The following is a 19,827-nucleotide window of genomic DNA, read 5'->3' as shown; positions in this document are numbered from 1 at the left end:
CCCAGCTGGGGAAACTTTTCTTGCCTCAGACCGATGTCAGACAAAGTTAACAATTGTATTTCTTGTGGGAAGCAAATACCGCATAAGGATTTCCATTCCCTCTGCATACCTTGTTTAGGCCCAGACCACGATGTCTCGGGCTGTCGCTTTTGCGCTACTTTCAATAAACGCACTATTAAGCGTCGGACGGAGTTTGCCCAGCACTTTTTTGGTAAAGCCTTTGATTATAAAATGTCGTTGGAGACTCCGACTACCGTTTTGTCCAAAAAACGCAAGGACAAAGACCGACACGCGAGGTCCGCGGTCTCCACCGACACCATGCCAAAACTGGCTACACGTGGTCCGGTTCTCAGCGAGACGCCTACGCAGCCCCTGACTACTGACGACACTTCTTTGGCGGTGTCTTCTGTAACCAAGACCGCAGGTACCTCGGCCCATACCCAGACTACAACCACCGAAGCCACTGTGAGTGTTGAGCCTCCTAATGTGGACAGGTCCACTTCCACCCAAGGTGTCTTTAGACCCTCATCTTCCTTTTCCATAAAGGCCTTTACTAAGTCCAAATCAGCCATGCATCCCAAGAGGCCTGTTGCACAGGGCTCATCTCCAGGCCCCATGCCTAAAAAGCAGATGCTAAAAATGGCTGAGGATTTAATTACTCTTATCAGGGGTTCCCAACCCCCTCCAGACAAGAAACCCAGAGTGGAGGAAGATTCTCCCTCTTCTGACCAGGGCTCCATTTTTCAGAACATTCTGATGAAGAGGAACACTCGTACTCCCTTTGAAGATTCTGATGCAGAGCAGTCCATTCCTTCTGTATCTCCCCAGAGGATTTTTCTTTGGGAAACCTTGCACACATTAAGGGAACACTTCCATTGGGAAGGCCAAGACTTTTCTGATTCCAAGAAAAGACTTAGGGAATTTCTTTTGTTACCTCAGCACAGACCTCTGGCGATACCTCCTGTCTTGTATATACTTGATGATGTTTACTCGGAGGCTTGCCTTAATCCGGATTCCCTGCCTCCTGCCCCAGTCAAGCCTGATAGGTACTACAGAGTTCCTAACTCTCACCAATTTCTTTACAAAAGCCATAATGCTGACCCTGAAACCATTTCTCAAGGCCCCAAGGGAATGAAGACCTCTACTGCTAAGAATCCACTACCTTCCGAAAGAGAGTCTAGATCCTTAGAAAGGTGGGGAAAAAAGGTATATACCTCGCCACCCTAGCCATGAGGGCCTTAAATTGTCAGTTCCATATGCTTAAATATCAGCAGTTTCTGTTATCACAATTAAGAAATAAAATGTCTCAACCTGAACAACCAGATCTGAAGGAGTTGCAGGATATGATGCATAGTGCAGAACAAGTGGGTAAACACACCTTACAATGTGGCTATGATGCCCTAGAGGCCTCAAGTAGAGCTGCTGTTACAGGATCAGTCATTCGTAGACATGCCTGGCTTAGGGAACAAACCTTGCCTGATCATGTTAAAGCTAAACTACTAGATGCTCCTTTACAAAAGGATGTACTAGTTGGTACTAATGCTGAGGAGATACTACAGAAAATGGAAGAAAAAGCTAAATCTATGCAAACTGTCAAAGCTTTTCTACAGGTTCAACCACCACGTTTTAGCAGAAATTGGCCTTCAAAAAACTGGTCCTTTCTAGCCACGGACAAGCCCCAAAGAGGTAGATACAGGCGCACAAGGGGCAGAGGACAATCTCAAGGATCATATAGAGGCAGACAATGGCAAACTCCAGCACCAAGAGGTGGCGAAGACAGTGCACAACAATACAGGAAACAAACCCAATGACTTCCTCCTTTTCATGCCAAGCAAGTCTCAGCTGGCAGCACCCTTGGGAGGAAAGTTGGCATTATTTACAAGAAATTGGCATATTATCACAACAGACAAATGGATCCTGGACATTATAAACAGAGGCTACAGATTTCATTTTCACACTCTTCCAAAAATGAGAGGCATGCCGAAACTGCCACACAATCAAAGGGCAGAGGCTCAAATACAAATTTCAAAGCTCATGGACATGAAAGCTATTCAACAGGTACCTACTCATGAACAAGGTCACGGTTTTTATTCCAGACTATTTCTGGTATCAGGGAAAGGAACCGACTGGAGATCTATTTTGGACTTATCCATCCTAAACACATTTCTACTCGTACCAAAATTCAAGATGCTCACATTACAGCAGCTTCTTCCCATGCTGGGCAAGGAGTTTTGGCTGGTAACATTGGACCTCAAGGAGGCATACCTGCATGTCCCAATCAGACAAAGCTGCAGAAGATACCTCAGATTTCTTGCAGGTTCAATCCGCTATCAATTCTCTGCATTGCCCTTTGGCTTATCTACTGCGCCCAGAGTATTCACGAAATGCCTGGCATCAGTAATTGCCTACTGCAGACTTCAAGGGATACAAATTTACCCTTATTTGGACGACTGCCTGATCCAAGCGGACAGCAAGCACATACTTCTGGAACATCTGGCTTATGTAACACGGTTATTGAATTCTCTGGGATACACAGTCAACAAAGAGAAATCCAGGCTAACACCATCTCAAAAAATAACTTTCCTGGGTGCCAACTTGGACACAAACACCCAGATGGCCTGTCTTACGCCAAAAAAAAAAGGGGGCAACTAACTCAGTACTTCAAAATACTTGCAAATTGTACCAGGCTCACTGCAAGGAAAATCCTGTAGGCTCTGGGCTTCATGGCATCTTGCATTCTTTTAATCCCATGTGCAAAGTTGCATGTGAGGAAACTTCAATGGTACCTAAAAAACCTATGGTCTCAACACAGCCACAGTTTGGAAACAATAATACCAATAATCCCATGTTTGCAAAAGGAATTTCTATGGTGGGCCCAAGCATGCCAAACAAACACAGGTCTTCCATTCTGCAAGCCTCAAGCAAATCAAGTCATCACAACAGACGCCTCAGACTACGCCTGGGGGGCGCACATGACAGACAGTTGCTTTCAGGGCAAATGGTCCCAAAAGGAAAAGCACCTTCACATCAATCAAAAAGAAATGCTAGCAGTAATAAATGCAATTACAGCTTTCAAGGACCTCCTGCATCTAGGGCAATTATTGATAAGAACAGACAACACCACAGTAATGTGGTACATAAACAAACAAGGAGGAACACATTCATACCCCCTGTGCAGGCTAGCCATGTCACTTTGGAACTTGGCTCAGGAATGGCAAATCGAACTTCAAGCACAGTACCTGCCAGGTTTGGAAAACACGCTGGCAGACAACCTAAGCAGAAATATGACAGACCCACACGAATGGAAGTTGCATCCTCAAGTGTTTACAAAGATAATCCAAGCGTGGGGAAGGCCAGACATAGATTTCTTCGCCTCCCACAGGAATCATCAATTGGAAAAGTTCTGTTCAAGGACCTTTCATCCAAAGGCCTGGAGAGTGGACGCCCTTTCTTTCAGTTGGGCAGCATGGACAGTTTACGCTTTCCCACCTTTGCCTCTTCTGTCCAAGGTGCTCTTGAAAGCATGAGCAGACAGACCGAAGATGATACTGATTGCTCCAGACTGGCCAAGACAACACTGGTACCCACTCCTGAGGAGCCTAACGCATACTCCTCCCTGGACCCTACCTCTAATGCCTCTTCTACTGACTCAGCACAGCTACAAAACTCTTCACAGTCAGCTGAAAACACTCAATCTCGCTGCATGGAAAATTCCTTAATACCACAACAGACCCTACTTTCCAAAGAGGTGCAGGATGTCATTTTGGAGGCCAGAAGGCCATCTACTAGAAAGGCTTACTCCGCAAAATGGAAACGGTTTTGTGCTTGGAATGAGAAAAAAGGCCAGGATCCTAGAAAACTGAATTTGCCTCAGATATTACAGTATCTAGCTGAGCTGTTGAACAGTGGACTTTCATTTTCCTCCATCAAAATTCATGCCTCAGCCATTTCTGCAGAATTCAACACTGATCCACCCTTATTCTCTCACCCACTCTTAAGACAGTTCCTCAGAGGGGCTAAGAATATAAGACCTCCAAGGAAACAACCAATACCAGCCTGGGATCTTAATTACATTCTAGAAAAATTAACATTGCCTCCCTTTGAACCAGCTGCCTCAACAGATTTGCAATATTTGTCCTGGAAAACAGCTTCCCTTCTGGCCATTACCTCAGCTCGTAGGGTTTCGGAACTACAAGCCCTCATGGCTGTGCTGCCCTTTCTCATCTTCCATCAGGACAGGGTTTCCCTACGAACCAACCTGTCATTTATGCCTAATTTGGTATCCAGGGTAGCTTTAAATCAGGCCATACACTTACCTACCTTTTACCCCAATCCTCAAAACAAAGGGGAAAGGCTGCTACACTCCTTAGACATCCATAGACAGCTATGTTATTATTTGGACAGAACAAAGCCTTTCAGGAAATCAGAACAACTTTTTGTGTCCTATGCTGTAGGAGCTCAAGGGAAGCCAATTTCCAAACAGACAATTTCAAAATGGATAGGCCACTGCATACGGTTTTGTTACTCCCTTCATGGAAAATCTGTTCCTACAGGCATCAGATCCCACTCCACAAGGGCCACAGCTACCTCTACAGCCTTCCTCAGAGGAGTCCCTACCAAAGATATTTTGGAGGCAGCCACTTGCAGTTCTGTGCATACCTTCACAAAACACTACCACCTACCTTTATACTCCAAAACTAGAGCAGGCTTTGCCACTGCTGTGTTGCAGGGCATTCTGGCTCCTCCCAGTTCCACCTAGTGCCTACCACCCTGTGCGTAGCTTTGGGATTCTACCCATCTGTGATTACTGCAGCTGTATGCACGATGAACATAGTACAGTTTTGTACCTACCATAAATGTAGATGTTCGAGTGCTAATACAGCTGCAGTACAGGTTTCCCTCCCTCCTTCCCCTCTTGGTGAAGGCCTAGTGGCTAACACCTCCTCATACAACCTCATTGGGTTATCCTTCTATGGTATATTTGCTTGCAACTACTGATTTTTGATTATATTGCATTGCATGAATATATATATAATTTATGTATTGCCTTCCTTCTGGGGGCACCTGACATCTGGGGCAAGAAAGACTGAAGAAAATGGCATCAGCTGTGTCTTATATACCCCTGTCACACTGACGTCAGGAAAGAAAGCGACAACAACCGACGCCGGCCCTAGACTTTGGACTTCGGCCAACCGAGGACCCACCTGATGGCAGAAAACCCATCTGTGATTACTGCAGCTGTATTAGCACTCGAACATCTACATTTATGGTAGGTACAAAACTGTACTTTAATAGCTGCATAGAGGCAGCTGTACCCACCAGGAAGAAGTACAGAACTAACTCAAAAAAACAAGGTGGAATCATAAAATCAGTAGGCTGTATGGGTCTATATCAGCCCATCGAAATGACTGATGATCGAATACCAGATGTTTGAACTGTAAAGTTCGAACACTGATTATCGCGAAGCCGCGGAACACCAAATTCTTTCCCAGGGAAGGAATTTGGTGGGCCATTTCTGTGGCTTTGCGATTATCAGGACTGTGGTGGGAAGTTACGGGTCGGGTTCAGGTAAGTGTGCGATTGTGTGGACATTAGGGTTAGGGCATGGGTTAGGTGAGTTAGGGGTAGGGAGCGGGTGAGGTGGGTGTGCGATAGTGATCGACTTTAGGGTTAGGGCAGGATAGGTGAGTTAGGGTTAGGGCATGGGTCAGGTGAGTGTGCGATAGTGGCGGACCTTAGGGTTAGGGTTTGGGTTAAGGTAAGTGGATAGGTAGTAGTGTATGTACAGTTTAGTGTAGGGTTAGATGTAGGATTTTAAGTGTGTGTGTGGATTGATGTGTTTTTGGTGTACTTGTGTTGTGTGTATGTTTCTTGGAACAGCAATTTTTTTCCCTTGGAAAAAAATCGCTGTTCTAAGACTTTAATATTTGTGCAATTTGTGGTTTGAAGTTCGAACATATGATGTTTGAACTTCAGACATTTTGGTGAAGTGATATAGACTCGGCTGTATAACAGAAGGAATAAATTCATAGCAAAAATTAGGAGGTGCAGCACCCAGCAGTATAAAAGCACTCTCATCAAATTAAACAAACATCTTAGGGGACAAATAAAGTCTACCAAAGCAAAATTTGAGGTGAATGTGTCCTCCCAGGCCAAGGACAACCACAAGGCATTCTTTATCTATGTCTGCAACCTCAAAGGCAATACACAATTGTGTGCAAAGCTCATTGTAAATGGAACCTCCTATACTGAGCCAGAAGATAAAGCAAACCTACTGCCCGATAAATTCACCTCCAACTTTACCCCCCCCCAACCTTCCGTCAGGAAATAACCATGTAATATAACCCCCACTACTATCACTAGGGAACAAGTCCTTAATTCTCTCTTCAAGGCCAAGAGCACTGCATCAATGGACCCAGACGATATCCCAGGATGACTTCTAAATAGCATGAAACATGACCTATCAGGGCCTCTGGAATTGCTATTTAACTATAGCCTCCAAACAGACTTTGTGCCGCATGAATGGAAAATAGCAACAGTCATCTCTCTGCAGAAAGGTTGGCCATCTACAGACCCATAAGTCTCACTAGTCTTGTATGTAAAGCCATGGAAAGAGTTATCATGGCAATGATCAATACTTCCGGACACTGGACCCAGCCCAGTTTGGTTTCATCAAAGACAGATCATGCCTACTCAACCTGGTGGACTTCTTTGAGAAGGTTACCAAAGCAGTAGATGAGGACATAATGGTTCACACTGCCTACCTTGACCTGGCCGAGGCATTTAACACAATAGCCCACTTTTGCATTGTTGGCAAACTCAAAAGGTTAGGTACAAACTCATATGTTACCTGGTCGATAGCCAACTGGCTTACAGACAGGACCCAAGAAGTTAGAGCTAGGGAGTCCACCTATACAACGAGGCCAGTCACAAGTGGAGTGCTTCAGGGATCAGTCCTTGGACTGTTCCTTTTTGGCATTTACTTCTCTGAAGTCAGGGCCAGTGTCAGTGGTCTCTGGCTGACTAAATTTGCAGATGATTTCAAATTAGGAGCTGTCATTGACTCCCACACTGACACAAATGTTCTCCAGGAGGGGCTGACACAGACAAACAGCTGGTGTCGGAGCTATTGACTAAAACTAAATGCCAAGAAATGCATAATAGTATCCTTCGAGAAGTCATCCACTCCTGGTAACTCTCATATTGACAACACACCCGTTAGTGTTGACCCAGTAGTCAGGAACTTAGGCACACAGATAGTAATCTAGCCTTTGACCATCACATGTCTACAGTAGTGAGGGAATCTTTCTATGTTGTGCAACTTCTAAACAATGGTATGGCATCTAAGTCCAGGGGAGTCATTGTTCCACTGTATTCGGCATTCATCAGACATATCATTGAGTACAAAGCCCCACTTTGGTATATACCTAACCAGGCATATCCAACAATTGGAACATCCGCAGAGGTTTCTCACTGAAAGAATACAGGGCTTAAGTAAATGTCCTATGCAGACCGCCTCAAGGCTCTATCCCTTTATTCTGTCTCCTGCAGGCTTTTGATGGGAGATCTATGCCTGACATACAGAGCATTGTCAGATCCCTCTCTGGTGGACCTCCTGCATATCCACAAAAGAAACAGCTCCAGAATTACCCATTCTAAAGACTTAAAACCTTGCCTGTGATATAAATAATACCTGCTGGAGAGACAGGTATGTATCCCAGAGATTACCCCATCTCTGGAACAGGCTCCTTATCCATGTAAAGCAGAGTTCCTCCCTAACCGAAAAAGTGCAACCTGAGCAATTGGATGGGAAACAGGAAATTAAACCCTGGTTTGGCACCTATGTCTCTAATGGACAACAGGCAACCTGTAAATGGTTTGTCTCCCTAGCCCTGGCTTGTAAATGTTTCATCTCCCAAGCCCTTGCTTACACTTATCAATGGTATTAGAACTTGTCAGAGATTTGAGATGCATGGCTAGTCTTAAAAAGGTCCTTGTGGTCATTAGCCTAGTAAACACGTATGAACTTATGAATCAGCTGGGTCATAGTCATAGCTTTATTCCTGTATGCCATGGATGTACTGTAGATTGGAATTTTGGGGCAGGCATGATGTCCTTCGTGTTTCACTGTTGGTCATCACATTTGGGTTATCCTTGCCAGGGTAGCCCTCAGCCAGCCCAAGTACCAGAGACTTAGTATTTCTGCATCGGTTGCTGTCGCTTGAGGGCTAACGTCAGGTCTGTGGTATAAAGTAAGGCAGCCAATGCCATTACATCAGTCTTTCTTGCCATGGAGCCCGAAGCAGAAGCAGTTTGCATGAGTGCTGGTTGGCTGCTACCTGAGTTTTCGTCTCCGAATTGAAGTTGAAGTCTTCTAAAGCTAAGTACCCCACTGGGGATCCTTTTTTCTTGCACTAACCGAGTCAGAAAAACTTAATAATTGTCTCACCTATGGAAAGCAAATACCACACCGAGACTTCCACTCTTACTGCATCACTTGTTTAGGCCCAGACCATGACATCCCCTGTTGTCGCTTCTGTGCTTTATTCAATGCCAGAACTATCCATCGTCAGGCCCTTATTCCGATATGGCTTCAGTAAGCCATCTGACAGCAGATCTTCTGAAAAAACGAAAAGATAAAGACAGAGACAGACCGGACAGGTCCAAACCTACCGATGACGCTTCCATTAAGCTAGTTGTCAGTCCTCCGGAACTCAGTGAGGAGCTTTTGCAGCCCCTGATGCCCACTTCAGTTGATTCACAGGCTGCTACCGAGACCCTTTCTGAGTCTGGTATGCCGCAAAGCTCTTCTTCGACTAAGGATCCCTCGGTCATCTCTACCTTGGATGGGTCCGGTGCTGCTCAGCAGGCACCGGCTTCCGAGGAAGTCCTTCGCACTACCGAATCTCGACACAAACCGACGTCTTCTTTCGCGACTACCGTTCTTTCAAAAATGACTGAGTTTCTTAGGCCCATGGTTCGAACCAAACCCAAGAAACCGACGACCCACTGTCAAGTGCCTTGCCTCAGTCTCAAATGCTGAAAATGCCAGAAGACCTTATCATGCTGATCAGGGAAAGCCAAGCTACCCCCTCAAAAAGGAAAAGAGATCTATCCCCTGTAGTTTTGTCTGAACAAGAGTCAGATGAATCTAATGCATCTGACTATGAAGGCATGCAACCCCTCTCCACTTATGAGGATTCTGATGCAAAGGACTCCATTCCTTCAGCCTCTACCACAGAGGATTTTTCCTTTAGGGAAACCCTGCATACTTTAAGGGAGCATTTCCAATGGGAGAGTCAGGACTACCCTCAGTCTAAAAAGAGACTCAGGGAGTTCCTAGATCTTCCGCAACACAGACTCTTGGCCATCCCCCCAGTCCTGGATGTTGTGGATAATGATTTTCTTGAATCCAGCTAGACTCCTGATGCCCTACCTCCTGCTCCCAGAAAACCAGACAGGTACTATAGAGTCCCTGACTCACACAATATCTTTTTAAAAATCCAACAGCTGACTCTGAAGTCATTTCTCAAGGGCCAAAAGGGATTAAAGCAACATGTGCTAAGAATCCCACCCCCTTAGACAGGGATTCCCAAGTATTGGACAGATGGGGTAAAAAAGTATACACCTCAACTACTAGTGGAAACAGACCCACCCCCCCCCCCCCCGACAGCAGCCCTAGGGAATGCAGAGATCTAAACAGTGGACTACCTCCATGTCAAAACCAGGGAGTTCTAAGCCACCCCCTTACGGTAAAAACTTACAATGACTCACCTCCTCCCCCCCCCCCGTCCACCTTCACTTACCCCTAGGAGGAAAACTATCCTTTCACTCAAGCACCTGGGCCACCATTAACAAGGACCAATGGGTTCTGTACATTGTGTCTCAGTGATGCAGATTTTCCTTTCACACCCTTCCAACCCCAAAAGGGTTCCCAGATCTATAACCAAATCAGTGGGCAGAGGCTCAAAAGCAAATCCTTTCCCTGCTCTCTATGAGGGCAGTAGAGCACGTTCCTGCAGAACAGATAGGCCAAGGCTTCTACTCCAGACTTTTACTGGTGCCCAGAGGGCACCTGGCGCCCCATCCTTGATCTATCAATTCTATACACCTTCCTGGTGATCCCAAACTTCAAAATGCTCACCTTCTAGCAGCTGCTACCCCTGCTGTCCAAGGACACTTGGCTAGTCACCCTAGATCTAAAAGAGGCCTACCTCCACATTCCTATCAGGGAATCATGCAGGAAATATTTCTGCTTCAGGGCAGGATCTCAACACTTTAAGTTCTCTGTGCTTCCCTTTGGCTTATCTACTGCTCCCAGAGTTTTCACAAAATGTCTGGCTCCCACCATTGCCTTTTGCAGACAAAGAAATATTCAAATTTACCCATACTTAGACGACTGCCTTATTCAGGCAGACAACCAGGAAAGGCTGCTCAAGCATCTGGCCTTTGTACAGATGCTATTAACCTCCCTAGGGTACACAATCAACAAAACGAAATCCGAACAGGTGCCCACCCAAAGGATAATTTTACTGGGAGCAAGTCTGGACACAACATCCCAGATGGCATACCTTACACCAGAGAAATACATTTTCCTAACAGTCTACTTCTTTCAGCTAGCCACCAGGCCCCAGCTATCTGCAAGGAAGATCCTGCAAGCTCTGGGGTTTGTTGCCTTTTGCATATTACTCATTCCATATGTTAGACTGTATATGAGGAAACTTCAGGGGTACCTGAAGAGCTTTTGGTGTCAACACTGTCAAGACCTGGAAAATATTTTACCTATAATTCCTTGCTTCAGAAAGGAATTTCTTTGGTGGGCAACAACATGCTCTCACAAATAGGGACTGTTCTTCTCCCCACACCTCACCACCCAGAAACTCACCACAGATGCATCAGACTACGGTTGGGGTGCACACCTGGACGGCAGGTGCATACAGGGCCAATGGAGCCCACAGCAAATCCCTCTGCACATCAGTCAAAAAGAGATAATGGCTGTGCAGCATGCCTTGATAGCTTTCAAACCCTTCTTTCTCCAGGGGTTCTCCTGATCAAAACAGACAACACCACTGCGATATGGTACATCAACAAGCAGGGAGTGACTCACTCCTACCCTGTATGCAGGCTGGCCATGACCCTTTGGCTCACAGCCTCTTCCATGCAACTACACCTGTTAGCACAATTCCTACCAGGCTCTCTCAACTCTCTGGCAGACCAATTAAGCAGAAACCTTCTGGACCCACATGAGTGGCAGCTCAACAGAAGTACCTTCACCCTAATAACCCAGAAATGGGGAACCTCGAAGGTCGACCTCTTTGCCTCCCACACTAACCATCAGCTCAGCAAATTCTGCACCAGGAAGCATCACTGCATGGCTTGGAAAGTGGATGCCTTGTCCTTCCTCTGGGTCAATCTATCGGTCTATGCCTTTCCTCCACTACCTCTCATCCCCAGGGTACTGCTCAAAATAAAGGAGGAAAAACTAAGGACAATTCTTATAGCTCCAGACTGGCCATGACAACACTGGTACCCCTTGCTGCGCAGCCTGTCCCTGCTGCCTCCATGGCATCTTCCTCAGATTCCAAACTTCTTAACCCAGAAGGAAGGAGAATTCATGCATCCCCAATTGCAGACACTCAGTTTGGCAGCTTGGCTTATTCCTTAACCCCGAACCAATCTGCCGTCCTCAGTAAACAGGTTCTGGATGTTATCCATGAGGCCAGACGTCCTAGCACCAGAAAGTCTTATGCAGGTAAATGGAAAAGGTTCTGCACCTGGATCCAGGCTAAAGGGAGCCAATATAGCACAGCCCTCCATCCCGGATCACTTAGCTGACTTACTACACAGTGGTCTCTCTTTCTCCTCTATAAAAATTCATGCTTCTGCTATTTTTGCTCATTTTCCCACTGAGCAGCCCCTTTTCTTACACCCTTTGATCAAACAGTTCCTCAGAGCGGCTAGCTACTTGAGGCCCCCCTGAAGGGCACCAACACCATCTTGGGGCCTTAACTTTGTCTTGGAAAAGGTCACCCTGCCCCCTTTCAAACCAGCTTCTTCTGCAGAGCTAAAATTTCTCTCCTGGAAGACAGCATTCCTTCTGGCCATCCCTTCAGCCAGAAGAGTCTCTGAGCTGCAAGCACTCATGGCTGTGAAACCCTTCATCATCTTCTATGCAGACAGAGTATCCCTTAGAACTAATCCATCTGTCATGCGCAAGGTGGTGTCCAGTGTGGCTCTTACCCAATCCATTCATCTGCCCACCTTTTTTCCTAATCCCCAGAACTAGGTGGAAAGGATTCTGCACTCTCTAGATGTGCACAAACAGCTCAGATTCTATCTGGACAGGACTAAATCCTTCAAAAAGTCTGATAAATTGCTGATTAGCTTTGCTACAGGGGCAGAAGGCAAGGCCATCTCCAAGCAAACCATTTCCAAATGGATAGCAATTTGCATCCATTTATGCTACAAACAGCATGGAAAGCCTCCCCCCAAGGGGGTCAGGACACACTCCACCAGTGCAGCCTCTATCTCTGCAGCTTTCTTCAGAGGAGTCCCCACCAAGGACATCCTGGAGGCTGCCACCTGGACATCTGTTCACACTTTTACCAAGCATTACCGCCAGCCTCTCTTCTCCAAATCCAGGGCAAGGTTTGCCTCTGTAGTCTTGCAGGGCATCCTAGCCAGCCCCTAGTTTCCTTGACTGCCTCCACCCATTTCCTCAGCTTTGGGAATCTACCCAAATGTGATGACTGCAACAGTGAAACATGAAGAACATAGTACAGTTGTGTACACTAACCATAAATGTAGATGTTCGAGTGTATTCGTTGTTGCAGTCGTGGTTTCCCTCCCTCCATCCCCCTGTAATCTCTTTCTCCTTTTATTACTGTTCTTCCTTGTTGTTTTTCTTTCCTTACAAGGGACATGTTGGTATTTGATTTCCACTGGTGGGGTTCTTCCACTAGAACCTGGCGTCCTACTTTGGGGGCTACTGACAGGGTAGGGCAAGAAAAACTGATGTAATGGCATCGGCTAACTTTATACTACTGACAACCTGACGTCAGTCCTCAAGCGACAGCAACCGACGCAGAAATACTAAGTCTCTGGTATTTGGGCTGGCCGAGGGCTACCCTGGCAGGGATAACCTAAATGTGATGACTGCAACAGTGAATACACTCGAACATCTACATTTATGGTGTATACAACTGTACTTTTCTGCTTGTGCCCCTGCTGACTTAATGATTTTTAATAACATGTCCCATGTAATAAATTCCTTGCCCTAAAATGCTGCATGAAACATCCTAAGCAGTGATGCTAAAGATTTGGTTTCATACTTTTGATACAAGTTGTCCAAAAGGTAACTGATGTGCATGTTCATATGTGTTGGCCTATTTATAGCGTGACAGATGTTTAAGTACACTCATCATGCTTTGAGATCGTCTTTCACAAATATGGTTGGTTAAGAATTTCTGGTTTCCCGTTAAGATATTCAGCAAATAAACTACACAAGGTTTTTCTCAATGGCCTTTTAAGTTCTCAATGCAAGACCGTTATAATTTAATAGAGGCAGGCAGGAAAGAGTTACAAGATGTGTTTGGATTTTGTCACACCAAGCCATCACAGTCTGTACCAGTGAAGATCTTGTGGCTAAAACACTTATCCTTATTCTACCCCAGTGTCGCATTATGAAAGAAAAAAATGGTAATAGATGCAGATCTTATGGTTTGATGCATGGCTTCTGTCTCCTCATATTAATGGAGGTCATGATGTTTGCGTTTTCAGTTGTCACAACTAACATCTGGATTTCCAGTCACTCTTTTTACATATATACAGTGTTCCAGTTTTGAAAATGTGATCTTGACATGAAAATAAGCAGATTTTAATAAATGACAGTTAAACATTCTTGTACTGTAGAATTTGTACTGAAAACTGTTAACACTAGCATCCACTTGCTGATATATATATTTTTTCTAATATAGATGGATTAGTGAAGAGGCTGGAAGAGCTAGAGCGGACAGCAGAACTGTATAAAGGTAAAGAAAAACTACATAAATGTGTTGTGAGCTGCCAGCATTCTTGTTTTATTTCTGTCTTTCAACTCATAAATTCCCCACCTCACATCATATCCATTACTAAGGTTGTTAGCTTACTGTTCTAAGAATATGTGGAACTAAGGGTTGCATAGCATGTGTTGGTCATATTCACTTTGTCTTGTGGAAAGCAGGGAGGGAAGAATTCCTCATCTGAATGCAGTTCTCTGGAAAAGGTTATCTTCAGGTCAGGTAACTTCTTCGTGTATCCTGATTTATGTATGCACTTAACTTACTTTTGTTGACTGGGTTAGTCCTACTAGGCCTGTGACCTGTTGTCTGGAGAGTCCTGAGGTATTATGTACACACATGAGGGAAATTTGGCCAGGACACTAGAGAAATTTGCCTACTCTAAAAAACAAAAAAACAAAACAATGGTAAATAATACAGATTTATATATAATATATAAAAGTGTGTGCAGATGTGTCTTTTCTAGTAAGATAGGGTTTTAAAATGAATAAAATGCACCTAGTCTGTCACATATATTTGAGGCTGCAAAACATTTCTGCATGTTTTGCAAATTAGGACTAATAAATATATAGTACAACTACATGCACAGAGATGTGTGTTACTGGTAGTGCAAGAGAGTTTTTTTTTTTTACTGACAGCTGACATTCTTATTCAGGTAGACAGTGAGGCTGGTATTCTGCGATGTTTTAAGGTTTATGACAGTGTTTGTCATAAACAAATGTGGAATGTTTATTTATTTATATGCCTTTTATAAAATATTAATGGAGCCATTGACATAGGTGTATAACTGTAATTACATAATTCATTTTATGAATGGATGTTTAGGCAAGGAAATTATAATGAACAATGGTATTAAACAAGAATGTCCATTAAGCTAATCTTTTTTTCTTTAGTAATAGGAGCATTATTATTAGGTACAGCCTTGGTCTCAGTCACCATATGCAATGGTTACTTTGGTAGTTTTGTCTTATGCTGATGGCATCATAGTGATTGCTAAAGCCTGTTCAGTAATATATCATAATACAGTATAGTCTCCATTAACCGGAACTCCGGCAGCCGGCACTCCCACGCAACCAGCAATTTTGATTGACTTGTATGCTGGTATATGAGCCAATAAAAAATTGCAAAGCGGAGCCACTTCTACTTAATGCGGAACAGCCCACATTGTTCAGAAGTATACTGCAAAGTGGAACCTCTTCTATTCAGTGCGGAACAGCCAGCTGTTCTGCATTGAACAGAAGAGGCTCCACTCTGCAATTTTTGATTGGCTTGTATGCCAGTATACGAGCCAATTGCAAAGCGGCTCTCAAGCAACAATCCCCATGGGTGGCAGTTAAATGAGATTTTACCGTATGTTAAAGGAGCACTCAAAATATTTTGGTTTGCAGTTAACTTACATTCAAAAATCTCAGGGGAAAATCTAGACATGGTGAAAAATATTCTTGTGAAAAAATATCACAGTTTGATTGAAGAAGGATCATAAATAATGAGAAAAAAATAGAAAAATTGGAATAAATTGTTAAATGTGGAGACATTTTCTTTCTTACATAAAATGTATACATTATGTCTGTTTTATTGAGTAAGGGTATCTATTTAAAAGGAATGCATTTTGTGCAAAGACACCAGACTCTGAAATCATGACTGTTTCTTTCTTGTAGTTAAGGCTATACATTAAGTTATCTAACTTGTAGAGTACTATATCATCAAGAAAAAAATGGGAGTCCTGAATGTGTTTCAGCCTGTCATTTTTCCCTTTACTATTTCATTTTCATTTGATGAAAGCAGGAAATAAGAATGAGCTACCTTAAAAATATTTTTATTTAATACGTACAAAAATATTAGCATGCCTATAGTGAAAATAAATATAAGAAGTATCGTATGGGGGACTTCTTAAAAGAATGAGATTGTCGAAGTACTATTGTAGGAAATAGAAGTAAATGGTACAACAGAATTATTACCAAACATTATTAGCCCCAGATAAGAAATGCTAGACGTAGATGTTTTAAATACAGTATTTAGTATGAGTAGTAAAATGGATAGGCATTCAGACCTGTTAAACTTTGTGTGAAGACTTGCACATAATTGTTAAAGTCAAGATGTACTATAAATTGAAGAATGAAAGAAAATGTACAGTTTCAAGCTTGGATGCAGTAGAAATGTTAGAATGTATGTTAAGGTATACACAGCTTCATGCTGTTTAGTAACATTTGGCAGGCATATTAGAAATTCTCCTTTTGATGATGGCTGACATGAATAATGTATGTTATGGGAATTATCTAGAATTAAATAATTGAGGTAGATCTGTATTAGATTACGTCATTTTGAATTTTATCTCAATGTGGGGACAAAGATGTGCACATCTTTTATATAATAACAAATGAGAAAGAAAAACAGTGATTTAGGACATTAAGGTTTTGTTATCAAAAGAAATATGAGTATTATGTATTACCACAAGCAGACTCAACTGAATCTTCAGCGTGTGCTAGGAGACTGGAATGCAAGACTGAAGGTGTGTGGGATGGGAGTGAGTACAAACAAGACAGTGGCTGTGACAGCGAATGGCAAAAATCAGAAGAAGCTGAAAATTTAGATAGAAGGGAAAATGTTGCAAAAGATTAAGTATCTGGGAGTGGTCCCTTTTTATTGTCTGTCTCTTTTCTGCCATTTGTTCTTGTGAATGTTACTCAGCCATCCTACTTGCCAGTCAGTTCATTCTTATTGCATTTATGTAGGTATATACATGCATATTTATATGTAGGCATGTCCGGTCTAATTCTAAGAGCTGCACATACAATTTTCAGAGCAGATTTGGCTTACAGATTAATCCTTGTCTTTTGATACTGCAAGTTATCAACTGTACTATGGCTTGAGCAAAGTGATTTGTCATTGGTATGTGAAGACATTTAAACCGTCTGTCAAAATAATAAATGTTGAGAAAGAGTAGGAGCTGTAGGCATGGCTTGAGTATTGGTCTGATCATAGACATCATCTATACTCTTCCCTCATTTCCAGTTTTTCTTTTGAAGAGATCTGTTGTAAGAAGGCAGATGAGTTCTTGCATTTAAGACGTTCTTATTTTACACTGCCATTATGGATCCATCAATATCTTTGAGGATGTAAGCCCCACCACCACCAAACAAAAAAATCTATTAAACTGTTTATTTTGGTCTTCTTTCATATTATGTATATAATGGTTAGAGACTAAGGCATTGTCGCTGATGATTACTGACAGTGTTTGCAAGTTCTGTGATTTTAGCATTTCAGATAACCTCTCTGAACCCTGCTGAGTCACCCGTCTGGAAAGCTTCACCCAGACCTTCACTCCTTCAGTCTAACCACTTGATTTCTCAACTTCCACTGATTGCAAGGGATGCTGCTTTACCCTCCATTGGTTGTACAAAACTTGCTTTTACGAAGTGACCAATATCAGGAAGACTTAGAAAGGGAAGTGGTATAAGTTTACAGTGTGGGCATCCACCAGGGTACTCACATTCTTTTTCTGTCTCCTGTTCTGATCGTTCTGAGTTACTTGTCTCAAATATTTGATTTAGGTCTTAGTTTCTCATTAGTCAAAAGTGCATCTGACAGCTATATCCAGTTTTTTTACCAGAGCTTCACTAACAGTTTTCTGGTATAGTTTAAGGTATGCAAGACTTTTCTTAGAAGCATCTTTGTTAGTAGGCCTACTTTAAGGAGTACCATTCCTTTACATAGCTTTCTCACTAGAAAATTTAGGCTATCCTTGCCATCTTTTGAACCAGTTTCTACAGCAGATGTGTAGTTCTTATCCATGAAGACACTCTTTTGGTGGTAGTCCTGTGAGCCAGAAGTCTATCTGAGCTTAAGGCATTATGCATTGACTTTGTCCTATCTGATTTTTTCATAAAGAAATGGGAACACTGCAGACTGACCCATCTTTTCTGCCAAAAGTAGCTACTGAAACTAACCTAAATTAGTCCATTAATCTTCCAGCCTTTTTTCCAAAATTATTCCAGTAAAGAGGAATATATTTTGCATTGTTTAGGCATCCACAGGCAACTCAGATTCAGAAAAGACCATCAACTCTTTGTTTGCCGTGCACAAAACAAGTTGGGATAGAAAGTCTCTAAACTGACTCTGGCAAGATGGCGTACTGACCGCATCAACTTTTGTTATGAAAATTATGGCAAACAGCTTTGACTTCCAAAGCTTATTGTGATAGGACCATGGCTTATGTCTAAGGCCTTCTTTGCTAATGCTTCCATAGATGATATAAGATTTTATTATAACAGCCAGTGCTTAGCTGTGGAGCTGTGCACTAACAAACCTTGAGAGGCTAATTTGTGTATGGCGTTAGGGGAGGATATGTGGAGCTAGGACCTGTGAAAGTTTTATATGCTGAATCGACTTGTGCTTAAGTCTAAAGGTTAAAAAGGATGAACTCGGATTATGTGGAGCTTTCATTATGGTAAGTGTATGACTTTCATACTCCCAAATACTCACAATATCAGCTAATCTTCCGGAGGATCCTCTGCAGAGGGTGCTTTATTTCTGTATTCAGGTTAGTGTGGCTTCTTCTAGGTACAACCTGGAAGCTGTGGTCAAGTGATCTGAGCATGCCTGTAAACCTAGCATCTCTTGTATGAATTGCAGTAGGCCTTCCTACTGAACATGGGGACTTAGAGACACACAAATTAGCATTAGAAGGAAATGCCATAATTTTCAACCATATGTTGATGTCTTCCCAGAAGTCATATGACTCAAAAATTTCTGTTTGTTTCTCTCTCTCTCTCTCTGTAGGAATGATGGAACACACAAAAAGGCTGTTGCGCTCCTTCTTTGAACTTTCTCAAACCCATAGAGGTAAGATTGCTGGTATTTCTTTGGAGATTTTGACAAGATTTTGGAGGTTTAAAGAAATTAGTTTCTGGCTACAGTCATTAAGAGATTGGTAAACTTAAGCAGTATTTCATTATTTGTTTTGTGACATTCTGCAAAAATAATTTGATCTGATGATGTCATTTTCATTCCTTCCTCAACAAAGTGGGGTTCTGATCTGTCCATCGGATCAGACTCAGACACTTTCTGCAGATTCTAGGATCTGAATCTCGAGCTCTTCCTTACCCACAATGTCCCTGACTGTCACAATACCTTAAATCTCATTTGCTCCTCTTCAAGATGTTTGGGATTACGACTTCTCCAGCTCCTTTGGGGTTGTGAGTGTGATGTTTCTTACTTAAATCCAAAATATCTCTCTGTTTTCTATTTATCGATATATGTGTGTGTGTGTGTGTGTGTGTATATATATATATATATATATATATATATATATATATATATATATATATATATATATTTATATATAATGTGTGTGTGTGCAAGTATATATAAATAAATATGTATACATTATATATATATATATATATATATATATATATGTGTGTGTGTGTGTGTCTCTGTGTGTAAATATATATCAATAAATATATATACATATACATTATATATATATCCTATCCTATATATACAATCCTTCTTTCTTACCAAAAGTTGCCTCTGAAACCAGTATCAGTTAGGTCCTCAGATTGTCAGTTTTCTTCCCTAAATTTGAAAATAAAGGAGAATACACCCTTCATCTTCCTGACGTACATAGACAATTGCATTTTTACCTGGACAGAACCAAAGCATTCAGAAAATCTGAATAACTATTAGTTTCCTTTTCTAACATAAGAATGGGAAGATTAGTTTCTAAAACTACCCTGGCTAAATGGATAACAGATTGCATTTCCTATGC

The 19,827-nt window shown here is 42.6% G+C and overlaps 1 protein-coding gene across 1 annotated transcript in view; it reads left to right on the top strand.

Annotated features, from left to right (window-relative positions):
- Positions 1-19,827, top strand: part of PICK1 (protein interacting with PRKCA 1) — a gene marked incomplete in the record, with an annotated part of 678,344 nt that overhangs the window by 340,903 nt on the left and 317,614 nt on the right. Inside the window, 2 exon segments of the mRNA XM_044068524.1 lie at positions 13,977-14,030; positions 18,837-18,899. Of these exon segments, the coding sequence (XP_043924459.1) occupies positions 13,977-14,030; positions 18,837-18,899 (117 nt within the window).

The sequence above is a fragment of the Protopterus annectens genome, chromosome 1.part0 (genome assembly GCF_019279795.1).
Source record: "Protopterus annectens isolate FY-2018-M chromosome 1.part0, PAN1.0, whole genome shotgun sequence".
Classification (NCBI taxonomy): domain Eukaryota; kingdom Metazoa; phylum Chordata; order Ceratodontiformes; family Protopteridae; genus Protopterus; species Protopterus annectens.
Note: the sequence above shows the minus strand (reverse complement) of the source record. Positions and strands in the feature narration are given on the sequence as shown.